Raw genomic sequence first — 19,765 nt, 5'->3', positions numbered from 1 at the left:
CAATGTAGACATATGGATGAAAAAAAGAAAAAGAAAACACTTGTTGAAAGGTGAAACCGTGCTAAAACAAATGTAAAATGGCAAATGTACACCTAAACGATACAAAAGCAAAGACGTTAAATTTAAAGTGGACTGCTGTGAAGATGAGTGTGGTGCGTCCCGGGATGTAGAAGACCACCTATACAGGACTTATGTAGGTTTTCAATTGTTATTAATAATTAATTCAATGTATATAGCGTTTTTCTAACCAACTAAAAGCGATTGATTTAGAAGACCAAACGTTCATACTAAGCGAAAATGTTATAAAATAATACAATCGGGTTAATGGGGTCGTGCAGTTGCGTTGAATCGGACTGTGTCGTACGTCAACGTTAGTATTGTTTAAAAAAAACATAGCCCCTTACCTGCGGTGGGTTGGCACCCTGCCCGGGATTGGTTCCCTGCCTTGTGCCCTGTGTTGGCTGGGATTGGCTCCAGCAGACCCCCGTGACCCTGTGTTCGGATTCAGCGGGTTGGAAAATGGATGGATGGATGGATAGCCCCTTACATTTTGCTGCCATAGACATCCGCCTAGTTGCCCTAAATGTTAAAGACGATCCTGGCTATGAGATAGCAGTGCTTACTATTGTGCCAACGTAAATGAATGCATACATAATTGTATAAGTTGCTCCGGATTTAAGTCTTTATAGATGCAATGCAAATGCAATACATGAACGTCAGATCTGTGAAAAGCATCGTGTATCATTATAAATTCTGCGCCCAATAAATAATTGAATAAATTTTATGCTTGTGACTTTGTGAATGTTGATACTTTCTGGAGCAAGTAAGCCAACACCTTGACAGCAAGTGCGTCTCTTTGTTTTGTGTATTCTAAATGTGGGTATTGTCCCAAAGGCAGGGATAAGTCATGGCAGGATGCATCTAAGCTTGTGTTTGTGATGATTAGGTACGTGAGGGCATAGGCTTATGCGAATTTGGCTTATTGATGAAGTCAGAAATATGGTTTGTAACTCTGGTCTCGTGCTTGACAATCGTTTACTCGATTATGTCAACCTCTTTTGTAAGTCGCTTTGGATAAGCAAATAGATGTAGATGATATGCGTGCCCAGTGGAGCACACCCAACAATATCGATGCTACCAGGACGGGACGCACACTAATTCCTACCTTCTCTCAAGTATCTATTACAGCGTTTTAAATTAAAAGAAGGACTAAACACTAAAATGCTTGCTATATACATGGGGTTGGGGGCGGATCCCTCCAGTAGGATTCAACAGATCTACACACCTGTTACTCGAGGCCACGCCTCCTTTTTCTTGCGCGTAGCGCACCCCTCCAGCTACTTGCCTGCCAGTTGTGTCCCGTGCCGCGCATACTCCGCTGTGTGCGAGAGAGATAGGCGCGCAATGCCGCCGCTGGTCCGAGAGCTTCGGAGGCGCGCGAGGAGTGCGTGCGCCCGCGCAGCTGCTCACTCGCTCATCTAATCTCGTTTGATTCTTTTCAGGCCTCCGACGGCGAGATGCATAAAATAAGGTAAGTCCTGCTTCTTCACTTTTTACTCGTTTACTTTCTGTGTTGAATTGTTTGCTGCCGTGTGTGGGCCATGCCTGATGCGACGTGGTGGCGACTCGTGGACGCTGCAGCCACTCTTGGCTGAGCCAGCACACGCGCCTGGAGGTACGTTGGTGTGTAAGTGGCTGCCGCGCGTGGAAGCGGGCAACGTGTCTACGGCAACCGTGTCCGCATCCATCTCCTTCGCGGCCAGCAGCAGCTGCTCCTTCGCCGCGGTCAGGCGGAGTGCCTGTGTCGGGCTTTCTAGGAGCTGCTTCTCCGCTGCTGGGATACAATTCTCTTATGTGTTCTAAAAGAAAAACTAAGCAGAGCTTAGTCGTGTGCCCATTTAAACAGCAATAATTATTCTCGGCAGACGCGTGAGCTTATACCATCGATCTGATTAGTATTGACACTGCCATTGTTTTTGGCTGCACTGGGATTGGCGCAGTTACAGGTACTCCTTTCAGTTTAGCTGGCATTTAAGCCATTTACGTTGGAAACCACATCAAATATCGTACATATTGTGAAAAGTGCTTTTCTCGGCATTGTCATTCTTAATATTTTAGTTATTAACAGTAGCCAGTCTGATTCGTCTTCTGCAGTTAATGCTGTATTATGTTATCAGCAGCAGGAGTTTTAATTTCGCTGTCACCATTCAAATATATTGTTGTCTCATGCTCGTCTTTTAAACAAGCTGGCTGCCTGTTCCCCCATGTGTTGACACATTTGTTAAGCGATTGCCAGCATTACGTGAGTTAACGGTTCTGCCTTGTGTGCTGAGGGAAATAGGCACATCTGAGCAAAACAGTAGTTTTCCACAAAAATTGTAGAGGAGGGAGTAATCGTTTTCCACGCTATACGAGAAGACAAGATAGAGTGAAGGCTGTTCTTTTGCTTCACGGTAGCACCGACATGACAGGTTTGAATTGTTTCAAGTGTCTATGTCAAGGGAAGATGTTGTTGCATGCCACACAATGCCGTATGCTTTGGCAAGGGCTCTTTCTTTATGAAGTTTACGTGTATTCCCTGTGCTTATGTAAGTTTCCTCCTGCAGTCAAAAGACTTGCTCATGTGATGATTCCTACATTACATTTGCATGGTGTGAACATACCTTGTAATGGACTCCTTTCCATTTCTCAAGAGAGGGGGCCTGGCTACTGTAGATGCAGCTGTGTATTTGGGGTGGGGTGAGGAGTACAACATGTGGGTTTGAAATTATGAATGATTTTTATTTTTTCTTGTCTATATGTTCATTCGTTAATTGTTCTGATGCATGGTCATGGGGATTTGGAGCCTATCCATGCACCTTTAGGTGAAAGAGAGGAAGAAATCCTGGAGGAGTCTACAGGGTAGTACACAAACTCACCACAGACAGAATCCAGGCAAGAATTTGAATCAAAGTCTCTTAAACTATGAGAGAGAATTGCCAACCAGTGCCGCTGCTTGTATGTTTTCCCTGAAAGTAGTTTTTAGTTGCAGTTTGCTATTAGTCTGTCCTTTTTTTTTTGGTCCAGCAACTCTTATTTTTCTGAAACCTTAGCCAAGTAAAAAATACACCCTTCAGTTTTAAACTACTTCTTACTAGTGAGTGTTATGGTAGAAATAAGCTTCAATGGATAGACTAGACTTCACTTTCTCCTGCAGGTGAGCCCATCCCTTCCTAAGGGATTCACTGGCCAGCTGTGAGATATAAAGACTCCATGACTTTGGCAGTGCCTCGAGGTCTCTTTCCAGTGGCTTGTGTCCTATAGACCTATAAGAGGATACCTGGCTGATATCCAGACAGCCTTGCCAGCTTGAAAATCAAAGCCCAAGAGCCCCTCCTTAAACAGTGATAATTGAGACCCGCTGTCAGTCGTTCTGGGGGTGCCGCTAATCTGTGAGACAGACATGACTGGACTGCTGCCATAACCTGATCAGGTGTAATAACAGCTGATGACTGTGACAAGAGATGCAGTTAAAAATGTATTCACATTATTTAAGTGTTTTGCTGTCTTTACATGTTATTAGGATTCAGAATCGGGTCATTAACCTCATTATATGCCCTGGATTATCACAGAGGCTATTAATATTCAACAGCTGCAAAACTGTCAGCATGTGAGAAGTTTAGATTGGGAAATTGTGCAGCTACGCAGACATTTTTCACAACACTTATTATCACCTGAATGCAGTAAGGACAACAGATTGACAAAACCACTAACAACCTCCGTGTGCTGCCAGAATCACATCTTCACTGCCTTCAAACTTTGCTGTTCTGCTTTCTGCTATCACTCCTTTTGTTTCATTTCTGGGTGAGCCTAACCAAGAATATGTGTTTGCAGTTCATGGGTGGAATCACGCTGCCATAAAGCAAAGGGAGAAACAAAAATTACTGAGGTGGCAGAAGCCTGTTGTGTTAAAAGTTTTCAGAAAAGGGTCACTTGTATTTATGTTGGATGGAAATGTCTATAAGGTATATTTTAAATTTTTTGTTGCAATCTGGAAACAGCTTAAAATGAGTTTAAAAAAAAAAAAAAAAAAACTTTTGTGAAGACAAATTACTCCGTTCAATATTGTTTGTCAGTTTTATGTTCTCCTAATGGGTCAAAATTAAAGCAGTGTTTCAGGGCTTAATGAGAAAAAAAACACTACCAGTGCAGAATTGTAGTTGTTGGATGCTAATAACAAGGCTTAGCCTAATTGTTCAGAGGTATATTAAAGAAAATTGTCTATGTCATTGTAAATATCAAATAATACATTATTTGAACTTTAGTAAACAATATTTCAGTTTGAAGTCATTCCAAGAAAAGACAAACAGGTATGGGATTTCATTTGGATTTTTTGAAGCTGTATTATAGATCCATTTATTGTGTTTTCTGGTCTTGAATAGTCATGTCAGCCCATCCTGCCTTGTGGTGTTCTTATATCATGAAGCTGTGAACACAATAAGCACCTTGGTTTTGAACAACTGTTATACCTTAAAAAGAGCTGTAAAACTTACAGCCAAATTTTAGACCGGGGTCACATGAATTGTAAATAAATAAATAAATAAATAAATAACACTATGTGTTTGCTGGTTCAGTCCTTTCTAACTAGCTCTTTGACCCAAAGTGAATCACTTTTGTTACTTTACCAATCATATTATTATTGTCTAACATGTAACACAAGTGTGCATTGTTGTCAAGTACCTGCAAAAAAAAAGTTTCCATTATGTTGCGCACATTTGCACCTGTGCTGTAGGAGTTCCAAGTTGGATTGTTTTAATTACTAATTCCCACTACCAACAATGAATATTCCAATAAGAAAGAGGAACATTTGAATCAGCAGGTTTTTTTTTTTTTTTTTTTTTTTTTTTTAGAATAAGTGGATGTGTGTAGAATCTATATGCTTGCGCATACCAAGAATATGACACAAAATAGCCCAATGTGCAATATACAATTATTGCCATGACTTTTAGTATTTTGAACATTTGTTTAAAGAGAGACAAAAATGTGGATTAACTGACAAATCCCTGCTAGCTAGAGTGGAAACCTGGCTAAGGTCTATACTGTTGCACCACAAGGGTATTTTAATGCCACATAGGTGATATTGGATCTTGGTAAAATGCAAAGATTTTGTTCTATCTGGAATAGTTGTGGCTTTTAAAAATTGAAAATGTTCTTTTGTATGTACATATATTAAAATGTTTCTAATTGCTGATTGGTATGTCTTATTTATTGACTATATTAATTTTGACGTGGAATAAGTGTCTCATTGGCCTGAGTTGGAAAAGGTCTGCTATGTTTTAAATAGAAGAAGAAAATATTGTAGTTATCTTAGGAAGGATTTAATCATTGGTTTATCATTTTATAATTATATCTTTCACCGTTACGCTATTTTAAAATTTTTTAATAAGGCTTGTGTTGTAGAACAGGGGATGGGCAATGTCTGTCCTGGAGGGCTGCAGGTTTTTTTTTTACAACTCAATTGATTGGCAAGGAGTGGTTTCTAATTAATGTCAGACCTTATTCAATTTTATGTCTTGTTAGTTTGCAATGTAGGTTCTTATATCATAGATTTTTTTCCTTTCTAAGGATATCATCAAAATGATTTGTAGCCTAAATCAAATAAATGGAAATAAGTTAGAGAGAGAACTGCTGGCTCCTTTGTCATTTGCATCTTATTAATAATTAATTCTTTGCATTTATATAGCGCTTTTCTCACTACTCAAAGCGCTCAGCAATTGCAGGTTAAGGGACTTGCTTAAGGGCCCAACAGAGCAGAGTCTCAATTGGCATTTACGGGATTCGAACCGGCAACCTTCCGATTGGCAGTGCAGATCCCTAGCCTCAGAGCCACCACTCCACCTTATTGCTAATAAGGAGCAATTAAAATAGTGAGTTTAGCTTTTTAAGACTAAAATAAGCAATTAAGGGTGGGGAACAAGCAATATCACTAAAATGAAGCATCAAACGGTCACTTTAACAATAAGTGCTTTATGAGCAAAAATTGACTTCACGTTAAGAACCTGGGTTAGAACAAAAACCTGCAGCCATTGCAGCCTTCCAGGACCAACAGGGCCCATCCCTGTTCTAGAACCACATTTGTTTTTTAATAATTGACTAATAAAATTATTCTTTATCTCAACAAATTTTATACAGTATAGCTGAGGGATTTGTAACTGAGGTCTTATAAGAGTAGACATTCACACTTTTAGTAAAAAGTAGCACCTTATACGTTTGTCATACCGGTGTATATTTAGTGGTCAGCCTGTTATTGCTGGTTATTTTGTTTTTCTATTTTTTTTGTTTTTGGCATCGGCTTTACTTTTAAATTGTTACCAATGGATAGATTACTCTGCAGGTAGCTTTTCATGTCCGCATCTCAAGATTTCATCTGGGAGAGGCAATAGTTAGTTGTGAGGCATTTGATTAAAACAGTGGAAAACAAAACAAATCCCTTTAGTTCCCATTTTAAAATGGATTTTGTTGTACCTCACTGCTCATTTTAGCATTACTAATTTTACACTTCAAAGCCCAAGTCAAATGTCTTTATTTATACATGAATATTATCAAAGACAGTTGTCACATTTGTATACACTGAGGATACTTCAGTGTTCTCTTAACAACCTAAATGGGAGGTGTTCAAAAGCAGCTGTCACGTGTGTTACATTTTATGTTGTCTGCCTATGCAGCAGTTCCATCTAGCCAGTAAAAAAATTTGGGGAACAGTTTGTCAAAATGGTTTCTGAATTATGTTGTGGAATAACTACAGACTCTTGCAGCTGTCTTAAATGTGTTTGTTGTAGAGTCCATCTACAGATTGAATACTGTTGTACCATGTCTCTTTTTTTTATAGTATTCATTTATACAGTATATTGTATATGAAATACCACATACTGTGGCAAAAAATTGAATTACTTAAATTTTTGAATATATGAATGTAGTTTTCATCGTGTCTGCTTTTACACCATAACTATTATATTATTTAAAAGAACATGATGTAACAATTTATTTTTCTTGCTTTCACAGCAATGGTGAAAAAATAATTTAAATACAAATACATACTGAGCTTTTGAAGAGCTTTTTTTCTGTTACAGACACAAATAGAAGGATAATCTTTGTGTTGCTAGTTAACCTACTCTACGTTTATCTAGTTCTGTCATGGAAAAAAAAAACATCTGAAGAAATTATAGACATTTTGAGGTTATATGTACTTATTTGGGCAGCTGCATTTTGTAGACTCGGGTTGCCATAGATTAAAGGAAATAGGAAATTTCAAACAACGATCAGATTTAGTTCTTATTGGAAAATTAATGTATACAGCTTGTTATCCATTATCCTTAGTTCAGATCAAAAGTGAACAGGCTATATTTTGGAGCATATCCTGCAGCTGTTCCACGCTAAGTTTACAGTCCAAGCTAGGGAAAGCACATTTCTTGCACACATACTTTTAAATGTTATTTGTCAAAGAATTCTACACTGCTGCTTAAAATGAGTTTAGACTAAAGGTCCTGGGTTTGGACTTCTTCTTTTTAAGCAATATCTTGGGCTACTTTTTGTTGCTTTGTACCTTTGAAATGTTTTGTTTGAGCTATTAAGTGTTTTAGATCAATATTGACTCCCAAGGAGAAAAAAAAAATCCTCAACCATTAACCAGTTCTGCCAGATTGGTCTCCTGGACGTGGAAGGAAAGATCCTCTTCAGTGTTGTGGCCCAAAGACTCTCAGCGTTATGGTAGAATAACAACTATGTTGACATCTCAGTACAGAAGGCAGGGATAGGTGGCTTTTCAGAATGTTTGGAACACGCTGACATCATTTAGTACCATGTGTAGACAGCCAAAAATGAATAGAAGGGTCTACATGTGGCTTTCCTAGATCTTGCCCAATGCCTTTGGGTTAGTTCCACATGAGATTCTGTGGGGAGCATTCAACTTCCATGTCCCTGAAGGCATAACAAATCTGGTCAAAGCCTACTTCCGGGGCATACAATTCTGCATTACAACATAGGACAGTAACACTACCTGGCAACAGCTTGAGACTGATATAATGGTGGGTTGCACCATCTCTCCCCTAGCCTTCACCATGGTGATGTAGCTCATCATATGAGCATCACGGTGGGTGGTCAGGGGAACGTCTGAAAAATGGTCTACATCTTCCTCCAATCAAGGCGTACATGGAAGACATGGTGACAGTTACAACAACAAAAGCGTGCACCAAACGTCTGCTGGATAAATTCCATGAAAACATCAAATGGGCATAAATAGAGATAATCCCAGCAAATCCCACATCATTTCCATTGTCAAAGGCCAGCTCACCAACAAGAGGTTCTGCATAAACAATGAGCCAATACCAATGATCCCAGAGAAACCCATCAATATCCTTGGGCATTGGTGCACCATAGACTTCAAAGGTCACAAACGGGTAGAACAAATCGGGCATGGCACAATTAGTGGCCTTAAGAAAATTAACAACACTGTTCTCCCCAGAACATTGAAGCTATGGTGCTTCCAGTTTGGTTTGCTGCCCTGTCTCATGTGGCCAGTTATCTACAAGGTTACACTCTTCCCATACCAAATGGCTGGAGGGATTAGTGAGTGCACAAGTGAGGAAGTGGCTTGGACTATTCAGGTGCCTTAGTAGCATAGGCCCGTATGGAAACGGAGTCCTCTCTCTGCCTATATCAAGCCTTATGGCAGAGAGTAAACGGCCAAACAAGACTGGATATGACACTCGAACAGTCCTGTGACCTAGGGGTGGGCGGTATGACCAAAATTCTATATCACGGTATTTTTCAAAATTATCCCGGTTTCACGGTATTCAACGGTATTTTTTTCCCCATACATGAGTGGATGTTAACCACATTTTCCACTGCAATTACTGGCTAAGAATAACCTATTCCACTGTCAAGAGCACTGTACATTGTACAAAAAAAAACATTTTATTGTGCACAGAAGTATTAATACAGGTTTGCATTGCCCCATAAAGTGATAGTTTTCAAGGGGGTGGCACTAATGAAGAGAAGGAATCACGTTGCATGACAGATGCAGTCAAAATATTGAACAAATTTTGCAAAAACTTAAACTATAATTTTGACAACATATTTTCAACCATCCAAAGAGGCAGTTAGACTTAGTAAAATATCCAGAAGTGCTTTTCAAAAGTTGTATTGCACTGAACATGACTTAGAAAAGGAATAAATAGTAAATATTTTTTGTAAACCAACTACACTTTCTGTTAATGTTAACAATCTCTGTCCACTGACACGTTAAAGTGACTTTTTAAACAACTTCACCATCATTAAACTGCATAATATTTAAACTAATAAATAATAACAATAAAATAAATAATAGTATTATTACTGATAGTTGCACTATTACTTCAAGGCTTCAAGACCAGGTGCATTACACAATATTCACCAAATTAAAATAAAATAAAACAAGTGCAACTTGGTGATGACATCTTTACCAACTAAACCATCATTTAGGCAAACTGCATTAATACGGACTGTAACTTGCATTTATAATGCTATTTGTGGTATAGCCCTATGGAATCATATTAGGGCCATGGTGAAGAAAAAAACATACGGACACGGAAGAAAAAACAAAACTATATGTCGAGAATAAAGTTGACATTTCCACTTTATTCTCGCCGTTTATGTCGAGATTAAAGTCGACATTTCCACTTTATTCTCATAGTTTACTTCATAATTAAAGCAGAATGTCGTAAACTAAACTTCTTCCTAAAATCAATGTTTAATTTACTAGATTTTGTCAAACCCCGTCATAAGTTAATGCAGCACATTAAATGCTTTGTGTTAAGTGTTCCCCGACCCAGTTGTTAATCACTACGCTTCTTAAACTGACTTCCTCCGCACTAAGATGAGACGGCGATCACCACACAGAATCCATTCACTTCATTATATTCTTGCTTTCTGAAAATTTAGAATGCTAAGATAAATACTTGATATCATTTTCATGATGAAATGCATTAAAGCAGGTATTAAACATGCACGGTAGTGAGGCAGTAGTGCTGCTCCCTCGCAGTAAGGGGTCCCCAGGTGTATGTTCAGTGTAGAGAACTTTATGGCAGGTGTGACGAGGCTCCAAAAAACTGGATGTATGACTGGATATCGCACAGGTTTAACTTAAATATTGTGTAAATGTTGGGTTTGTGATCTGGTGGTCGGAGACACGAACACAGAATTCAATGCATGTTCTTCTGAGCGGGCTTTCTTTATTGCACGCGTGCTGTCTCTGTCTGACGTACCAAAACCCCAGTTCCTATCCTTCCTTTTTCTTTCTCCACATAACCAATCAACACAATAAATGTCTTTGTGAAATTAAAACTAGTTGTAAACTTAGCCCATGGAGTGTTCAGAACTTTAAAAATATCTTCATTATATATGTTTAATTATGCCATCCATTCAGGGTTGCGCCCATCCCTGAACGAGTCGCCAGTTCATCGCAGGGTGAATACGAGCAAAACATACACAAGCAGGGTCAATATAGCATAACAAAACCCCACATCATACATGACTTTGAAAGGAAACTGAAGCACGCCGAGTAAATCCACCAGAAAAACATGCAAATGCAAGGCAGGGTACATCCGAGACACCCTTGCTGTGAGGCAGCGGTGCAACCTCCACGCCACCGTGCCCCCACATGATTAATGCATGCTTTAATGCATTTCACCATGAAAATTATATCAAGTATTTATCTTAGCATTCTAAATGTTTAGAGAGCAGGAATATCATGAAGTGAATGTATTCTGTGTGGCGATCGCTGCCGGCGCCTCCTCTTAGTGCAAGAGGAAGTCAGTTTAAGAAGCTCGGGGAACACTTAACACAAAGCATTTAATGTGCTATATAACATGACGGGGTTTGAGAAAATCTAGTAAATTAAATATTCATTTTATGATGAAGTTTAGTTTACGATGTTCTACTTTAATGACAAATTTCGAGAATAAAGTCAACATGTCGACTTTATTCTCGTCATAAGCGTCGAGATTACAGTGGAAATGTCGAGAATAAAGTCAACATGTCATCACACTATTATACAGTACCCAGGTAAATTACACTGTATTGAAAACAAATAAAACAAGTACAACTTGGCTTGCAGTATTATCCAGTAGTATAGAAACAGTATTTACACATTTGAACATAATGGTCCACATCCGACCTTTTAAAACCAAAGTATCTCCAGGAAACGGACGTGATTCCTTTTTTTCGGCAAAAGTTCTTTTGTGTCATTATGTTCAACTTTATCGTCCGCTTCAGTTTCGGAATGTTCTCTGTCCATTTTCACAGCGCAATACCTACACTACCACTACCTATTTAGTGGAGTAGCAGTGAAAAAGAGCCCCTGTGCAACAAATCTGTGTTTAGCGGTGTAGCAGTGAAAAAGGTCCCCACTTGAACAGTTTTCCACTGCGCCACGTTCCGAATGTTGTTTAGGCAATTTAAACCGGTGTTGCGGTATAACAAAAATCCTTATCATAAAAAAAAAAAAACGGTTTTTGGTATGAACCGGTATACCGCCCAGCACTACTGTGACCCCTTCGTAAGAGTTAATCTTAGTGACGGGGAGGAAATAGGACACTGCTTCAGCAGTGGCAGAAGCAAAAGCCATCCTCGGATATTGGGACATTGTGGGGCAAGTCCAACGTGGCAGATGGGGGCTTGGTTTAAGACCAACAACACTCACATGGCAAAAGGCAAAACCAAATGAATGCTGGTATTTGTTGGTAGAGGAGGTGTGCTGCCAGGAGGAAGCAACCAGAAGTGCCAGATCAGTTTCCTAAGCCCAACAACACTTCTGGATGAAGTTGGATGGCATAGAGCCACATAAAATCACATGGAGCAAGCTGTGGAACATGGAAACAAACAGGCTAAATTTCATCGTCAAAGCCACATATGATGTGCTGCCCTCGCCAACAAACCTACATCTTTGGTATAGAGGGGATCCAGCATGTCACCAGTGTGTGGCCCCGGCAACCCTCAAACACATCCTGATGGGTTATATGAACAGCTTAACGCACGGAAGATGCACATGGTGTCATTACCAAGTATTGAGGTTCTTGGCCTCAACACTAGAGAACAAGAGTGTCAACCAACGCCATCCCCCTAAATGCCCAGACTACCTTCATGGAACTAACATCCTTCGTCTGGGAAGGGGAGAAACAGTGAACTGATTCCTCATCTCTTGATTTACAGTATGCATGCTGAATACAGCCAGGGATTGGGAAATGCATGTCGACCTAAATCAGGTACTCTCCTTTCCATCTGAAATTGTATTTACCATTCTGCACCCAGATTCAGTCTTCTGGACTAACTCCTGCAATTATGTTTTCATCATTGAGCTGACAGTCCCTTGGGAGGATGCCATTGATGAGGCATATGAAAGAAGAAAGCGTGGTGTACCAGTCTTTCAGCTGAGGCAGAGGAGCGAGGCTGGAATGTTAAGGATGCACTGAGTCGAGTTGGGCTGCAAGGCTGCTAGAAGAAGTGGGTGTCAGAGGGCAGGCCTAGTGGAAGTTAATTAAGGAACTTGTCACCTACGCTGAAAAAAGCAGTTATTGGCTGTGGCTGAAACGAAAGGAGAGTATGGGCTGCCAAATGACCTCTTATTAGCCATCTGACGCATACCCTGTTCTGATCAGTCTGTGGTGGGCCAGCCTCGGCTTGGGCTATCTTGTAGGAAAAGCCAAAACACCTTATGAGGCATGGGTACTCAAGTGATGATGTGTCGTACTGGTGGAAACAACACTAAGTGGTCATCATCAATGTCATCCTATCAAAGAAGGCATCTTCAACCCCATTCAAGGCAAGTGCTTTGCTGAATTATCTGGGATTGTAACACCAAGTCCTATTAAACAAACTGAAATATGCTGCACTCTGCTCTTTATAATTAATAGATTGAATCTCTACTTTGCTTGACAACATGTCTTACTCACAATTAATCTCATTAGAGGGTATGATTTATTTTTGTATAGATGAACATAGTTTTGCTCAGATCTTCAGAAGTAAACCTACACACCCACTGCTCTAAAGAACTAAAGGAGTACATCAAATGAGCTCAGTAAACTTTGCAAAAGTCATTTACTTGACTGTTAACTTTTTGTCTCCACAACCTTTAATATATAGTTTGCAGATACCATGGTTGTAGGCTGAATTACAGTTTCCAGAAGTTTGCCCATATGCTTTATTCATGTACATTAACGTAGTGCTGGGCGGTATACCGGTTCATACCGAAAACCGTTTTTTATTTTTTTTATGATATGGATTTTTCTTATACCGCAACACCGGTTTAAATTGCCTAAACGACGTTCGTAACGTGGCGCAGCGGGAAACTGTTCAAGTGGGGACCTTTTTCACTGCTACACCGCTAAACACAGATTTGTTGCACTAGGGCTCTTTTTCACTGCTACACCACCAAATAGGTAGCATTCCAAAACTGAAGCCGACGATAAAGTTGAACATGATGAACCGAAGAACTTTTGCCGAAAGAAAGGAGTCACGTCCGTCGCCTGGAGATACTTTAGTTTTAAAAGATCAAATGTGTAAATACTGTTTCTATACTACTGGATAATACTGCAAGCCAAGTTGTACTTGTTTTATTTGAAACTTGGTGGATTATATATAGAAAAGCAGCCGGAACCGAAAAGTACAATGAAAAGTTGACGTGGCTCAGAGGTGCATGTGGACTGTAGCAGAGACGAAAGCGACTGAGGCGGTGTTTGGTGAGGTGTTGCATGCGGGCACATGAGCAGGCAGTGTGCATGCCTTGAGAGCGAGGGTGGATGCAGGAGGAGGGTTAGAGTTGGTGGGCGGGGCTCTGTCGAGCGTATCCCATGGACGTGGGAGGAGGGTTAGAGTTGGCAGGTGGGGCTCTGTCGTGCGTATCCCATGGTCCTAGAGTTGCCAGATAGAGGCATGTCTTTTTGAAAGTTTGGCCCTGAGCCTTATTAATTGTAATTGCAAAGGCTAATCCAACAGGAAATTCTGCATGTAAAAGTAAAAGGCAAATTTGAATCTGATGGGGTCAGGGAAATCCGGGGAATGAGGACAGTTTGTGAGGTAGCAGCTGCAATAGTTTTACACTCCAGTACATTGCGGTGAATGCTGGTAACAGTCAGGCGGGTGGGCAGTCGGGCAAGCCAACAAAAACACTATGCTCTTAGTATGGTATGAATCAGGTTTTTGTAGACAAAGGTTTTCCCTGTTCCTGCAGGACCATCTAAAAAGAAGCATGTTTGTCGCGGATGGGAATCGCTGTATGACGCGTGTAAAACAGTTTGCGAGGGCGGACGCGGTCGTGCGTATCCCATGACACAGGAGGAGGGTTAGAGTTGGCAGGCGGGGCTCTGTCGTGCATATCCCATGGTCTCTGTCTTGCGTGTCATGGTCAGCTGCTTAGTGAATTGTTGGTGGGCGTGGCTCTCTGTCTTGCGTGCCATGGTCGGCTGCTTAGTGAATTATATATATAGATGGTGTCTTTCTCGGGTGTAGAAAGCCGAAAGAGAGTTATGTTTTTGTTACATTTTGTGCATGTGTGTTGTTTACCTGGGGAAGAGATGGCAACAGGGTGCACTATGGGAAGCAGTCAAACCAGCGGAAGAGGTTTTAGTGGTCTGAACAGGGGTTTTTCATGTGGATGTTACATTGACATGTACCACTTATCTGAAGATTATTGCAGACCACATACACCCCTTCTTTACAATATTATTCCCTGATGGCTAATCTCTTTCAGAAGGATAATGTGCCCATGTCACACTCCAAACATTGTTCAGGAATGGTTTGATAACATAACAAGGAGTTCAGGTTGTTGACTTGGCCTCCAAATTCCCCCGATCACAATCCAATCAAACATTTGTGGAATGTGCTGGAAAAACCAGTCTGATCCATGGAGACCCCACCTAGCAACTTACAGGGCCTTAAGGATCTACTGCTGACATCTTGGTGCCAGATACCAGAAGATACTTTTAGAGGTCTGGTGCAGTCCGTGCTTCTATAGGTCACTGATGTTTTGGTGGGGGTGGGGGGACTACAGGGTATTAAGCAGGTGGTTTTAATGTTGTGGCTGTCTGGTGTATAATTCATGATTTTAGGCAATTCCTCCAGCTTTTATATAAGTTGTGTATACATTAAAAATGTACCTGTCTTTTCAGGTATGGTTTTGATTTTAATTGAAATGTTACCTGCCAGTCATGTACTCATCTAGAATGTGTTTGTCTTCTACCTGCTGTTTTCAGGACAGGCTCCAACCAATATACACTAAAATCTTTAAATGGCTTAAGTCATAGGTAGATTATTGGCTGTTTCTTGCCAGCAATTGTTGGCTGATTGCTGTTAAAATGCTATTCTAGTTAAGGTTATTAAAAAAAAAAAAAATCACCAGAAAATTAGTCCATTGTGAGTTTTTGCTGTAGCAACACCTGTGCTATATGCTTCTTTTCACCATTGCCATTTGCTGCTTACCATCACTGACTGCTCATAGCAGCCTGAGTTTACATAGACTGGAATCAAGTTTTCATCAGTGACAAGTCAAAATTCTTGATAGGGCTAATGTTACAAAACAGTACACACACACTGTTTAACATTCTTAAATGGCACATAGCCTGGATAGTGGGATATAGGGTGTAGGGCTGTCTTTGATACCTGGTCTCATTTGTTTGGGTTGCTTGACCCCATCCCATTATAGGCAAAAGCACTTTCTTTCAGCTCTGATGAAGAAACAAAGAATTTCGAAAAAATTCTTAGCCAATAGAGCATCAAGGTATGCATACAAGAATGATGGCTTCATGGAATTTACTGAGCCAGGCATATATAGTAAAGGTCTCTTTTACAAATAAGTGAAGTGTGCATAACCAGCAGTTTGTTTATATTGGAACATTTTTTTAAAATTTGTTTTGTTGTTTTTACCAAAGTACAACACCATGAAAAGATTCAAATGTGGTCCTCTTAGTAGCGTTTGTTGTTCATCAATTAAAAATTAAAAGCAAAATGAAATCTACCCATTTGTTTACTTCATATACAGAGCTCCAATAATCAAAGGGAATTTGTCTATTCTGGCTGCTGTGGCTTCATAGCACAAACCAGTCCGGGTTTGAAGTGCATTGTGGGGTATGCATAAGTACATACCCATACTTGCAACAATTTAGTTTTGCCAATCAAGCCAACAGTGTGGCTTTGGAATAATTAGACTGAAACTGTAGTCGCTGGGGAAAACATACAAATTCTACTCAAAGCGAACCCCAGGTGGTGGTCTAGTTGGGTTCAGTCCTTGTTATTTGGTATCATTCTCTTCAGTGGAATTATGCTTTGGTTTTTGTTTATACAGCAAGTTTAAAAATGCATTTTGAGCATGTGGCAGGGTTTGCATTGTAAATCTTGAGGACTCCACTTTTGACTTCTTAAATGCAAGAGCACACTGCTGTCTCATGTCATTTTGGGATGAAGATAATTTCTTTCTTTAATGAATTACAATGAGAATGTGTTTGTATATCCTTTCCTATGGTAGAACTGAGTAAAGTAGAAATATGCCAACAGTTAAGATAAAGGTGTAGAGTTTTTATTTTTTAAGAATGTATTATATAGTTCATTGAAGTCCTAGACACACGTTTTTCTTCTTTGGGGTAGGCTTGGAAACCTCCTCTACTCTTCACTTTTTATGTCTGTATTCACTAGGGTAATGAGTGTTGTGCAGCTACTGTACCTTTTATTCATTTATTGGGAAGCATTTAGAAAAAAAAACAAGGAGATTACAGACTAGCATGGCCTAGAAACAGATGAGGGAATTTTCTTTCTGTTCATTTTAGAGTACTTTGTCTCTATCTATCTATCTATCTATCTATCTATCTATCTATCTATCTATCTATCTATCTATCTATCTATCTATCTATCTATCTATCTATCTATCTATCTATCTATCTATCTATCTATCTATCTATCTATCTATCTATCTATCTATCTATCTATCGGAAGTACTTGTATTGTGTAGTAGTATTTATTCAAGAATTTATTTTTGTTCTATTTTCCTGGGTGAGGGTTGCAGTAGGTAGATGCTGGGCAAAGTAGTCCTCCCTATCCCATCTCGATCTGTCTTTAGCAAACACCCAGCAGAACTGGCACTTTCTTCATCATTATAGACCTGTGCCGCATTTCTATAATTGATGCCACTGTACAGATTCATTGGACAAGCACATGAATAAGACCCATGCTACTTAAACACCTCCGGTTGAGACAGTTCACCTTTTAACTGCATGGAACAAGTTATTATTTTCCTCAGAGAGGAATGTGACCTGAAGTCCTCTGCTATTTTGAACTTTATTTATTTTATTTTTATTTTATTAACTGTCCCTTGAATGGACAGCCAGTTGGTGAGTGGTGAGTCAGTTTTGTCCATCGAGCTCCTGGAGAGGCATTGCTTTATTCATATAAGTGCCTGCAGCTGTAAACTTGCTGTGTTGTGAATTAACTCAGACTGTTGAAAAAGATTAGCATTTTAATTTAGCAGTGAGCTAAACAACATACACATAGGTTTAATGACTTGCAAAGCTTCATGCTGTTAAAACTTGTAGACCCTGAAAATCATAGATAAGCAGTTTAAGAATTTTAGTTTGGTTGGATTTGGAAATGTAAATTACTTATTTTTGATTTTTGAGTAGGTGATAACTGTTATAAATTGTTTGGTTTTGAAGTGGGGGGATGGGGACTTTGCTTTCTCCAGCAAAAGACTTATAAGCCACATGTCATTTTATAATAGCTTATGAACACACATCATTGGATTCAATTATTAAACACTTTCTCAGAAAATATTTTTTCCTTTTTTTCATTGTGTGGTGGGCGCATGCTCCTAACCTCCCTCCCTCTCTCTCTCTCTCTCTCTGTCTCCCCTAACCAAAGTATTAATATTCAAGTATAATCACATAATACATGTAGCATTGTGGTCTTTGCTGTCCATTAGCATTAATGAATTTATGCTCTAAACATGACTTTTGCATACGGCTACATCTCCCCTAATGATTTTTTTTCTTGTATTGCATGGCTTTTTGGAAAATGCACTATTTTATTAATTGTATTTAAAGCAAATAACTTTCCATATAATCAAGTCAAACTTAACAAACCAAAATTCAATCCCTACCCAAGAGGAAGAGAGGAGAACCAACAACCAGAGTGAATCTTTAAAAGCAGCAAAAAAGGAAGAGTATCATTTTCCCCCGATTATTGACACTAATTCTAAAGTTATTGATTAGATCCTGCCAGATTTTCAAAAAGTTCTCAGCAGATCCTCTATGAAAGAATTTGGTGTTTTCCAGTTTCAAATAGTATAGAACATCAGTTACCCACTGACTTAAGAGGTGCGGTGGGATTGTTCCAATTGAACAAGATAAGTCAACCAGCAAGTAGTAAGGTATAGACAGTTACTGTTTGTCCTTCTCCATTTTAAGCCCATCTGGGAGCAACAACAACATTTATTTATATAGCACATTTTCAAACAAACAATGTATCTCAAAGTGTTTTACAAAATGAAATAAATAGAAGTTAATATAAAACATAAACAAGATTAGGCAATTATGTTATACAGTATTAACAAAAATAAAGGTATGGTTGAATTGCCAGGAGGACAGAAAAAAAAAAAACCTCAGCTCCATTTCTCCTGGCTGGAGGTAAAAAAACAAAATCTACAGGCATTCCAAGGCCAAAAGACTACCCAGTTCCCACTGGGCATTCAACATAGATGCTCTAAATCAGTCCTTATGGTTTTCAGGCCTCACATGGGAAAAATAGTAGATGGTGGTGGTCATGGGCATCTGGGACACTTGCCATTTAATCCATAAACACATGGGGCAGCATTGTATTTTGATCAGGTCGTGGTGATGCAGATTTCCACCACAGAAGTACCGGAAAAGACAGCAGAGACTAGTACAGATTAGTACAGATGTGGATCCTTAAAGAATATGATACTTCTCTAACCATATAGACTAACAGGGATGCAACTAAAATGTAGCTATGAAAAAGCCATTTTAAAACAGTGTTTTTTAGCAGTTTTTTAAATTGTTCTACTGTATTAGCTTGGTGAATTTCTATTGGTAAATTATTCCACATTTTAGGTGCATAACCACCTAAAGCCACCTTGCCATTTCTTTTCAGGTTGGCTCTTGGAATTATAATTAGGCCTTCTTTTGAAGATTTGAGGTTTTGACTTGGCATGCAAGAGGATAAACATTCCAAAATATAGGATGGGGCGAGATTATTTAAGGCTTTGCAAACAATGAGTAGTATTTTAAAGTCGATTCTAAGTGACACAGTTAACCAGTGTAACAACGCTAAAACTGGTGAGATGTGCTTGGAAATTCTTTTTCTAGTTAAGATTCTGGCTGCTGGATTCTGCACTAACTGTAACCGATTGATGTCTTTCGTAGGTAGTCCTGTAAGGAGTGCATTACAGTAATCTAGTAGACTGCAAACAAAAGTGTGAACTAATTTTTCAGTGTCTTGTAAAGTTATAAGAGGATTAACTTTAGGACTACATTTTTCACTTAAGGAATACAGTATACCTAATCTGATTAATATATGATATTAAAATGTAGGGCAGAGTCAATAGTTACCCCTAAATTCTTTAACTCCGACTTCATTTTTAAACCTAAGGGATAAAGTTTATTTCTAAAGCTTCACTTTATCCACTTTTGCCAATCACTAAGATTTCTGTTTTTTGTGTTTTATGTTAATATGGTGCATGCCCAAAGCAAAT

At 39.3% G+C, this 19,765-nt stretch overlaps 1 protein-coding gene across 2 annotated transcripts in view; it reads left to right on the top strand.

The window, feature by feature from the left end:
- The first annotated feature begins 1,326 nt into the window (after positions 1–1,326).
- The window catches only part of LOC114666958 (brain-enriched guanylate kinase-associated protein), a 117,498-nt gene continuing 99,059 nt past the window's right edge, over positions 1,327–19,765 (top strand). The window contains exon 1 of one of the 2 annotated variants that reach the window (XM_028822011.2): positions 1,327–1,531. In XM_028822011.2, coding sequence (XP_028677844.1) covers positions 1,518–1,531 — 14 coding nt within the window. In that variant the 5' untranslated portion in view covers positions 1,327–1,517. The remainder of the gene's footprint in view (positions 1,532–19,765) is intronic. The other variant, XM_028822012.2, reaches the window with a different exon arrangement.

This window comes from Erpetoichthys calabaricus, chromosome 16, assembly GCF_900747795.2.
Source record: "Erpetoichthys calabaricus chromosome 16, fErpCal1.3, whole genome shotgun sequence".
Taxonomy (NCBI): Eukaryota; Metazoa; Chordata; class Cladistia; order Polypteriformes; family Polypteridae; genus Erpetoichthys; species Erpetoichthys calabaricus.
Note: the sequence above shows the minus strand (reverse complement) of the source record. Positions and strands in the feature narration are given on the sequence as shown.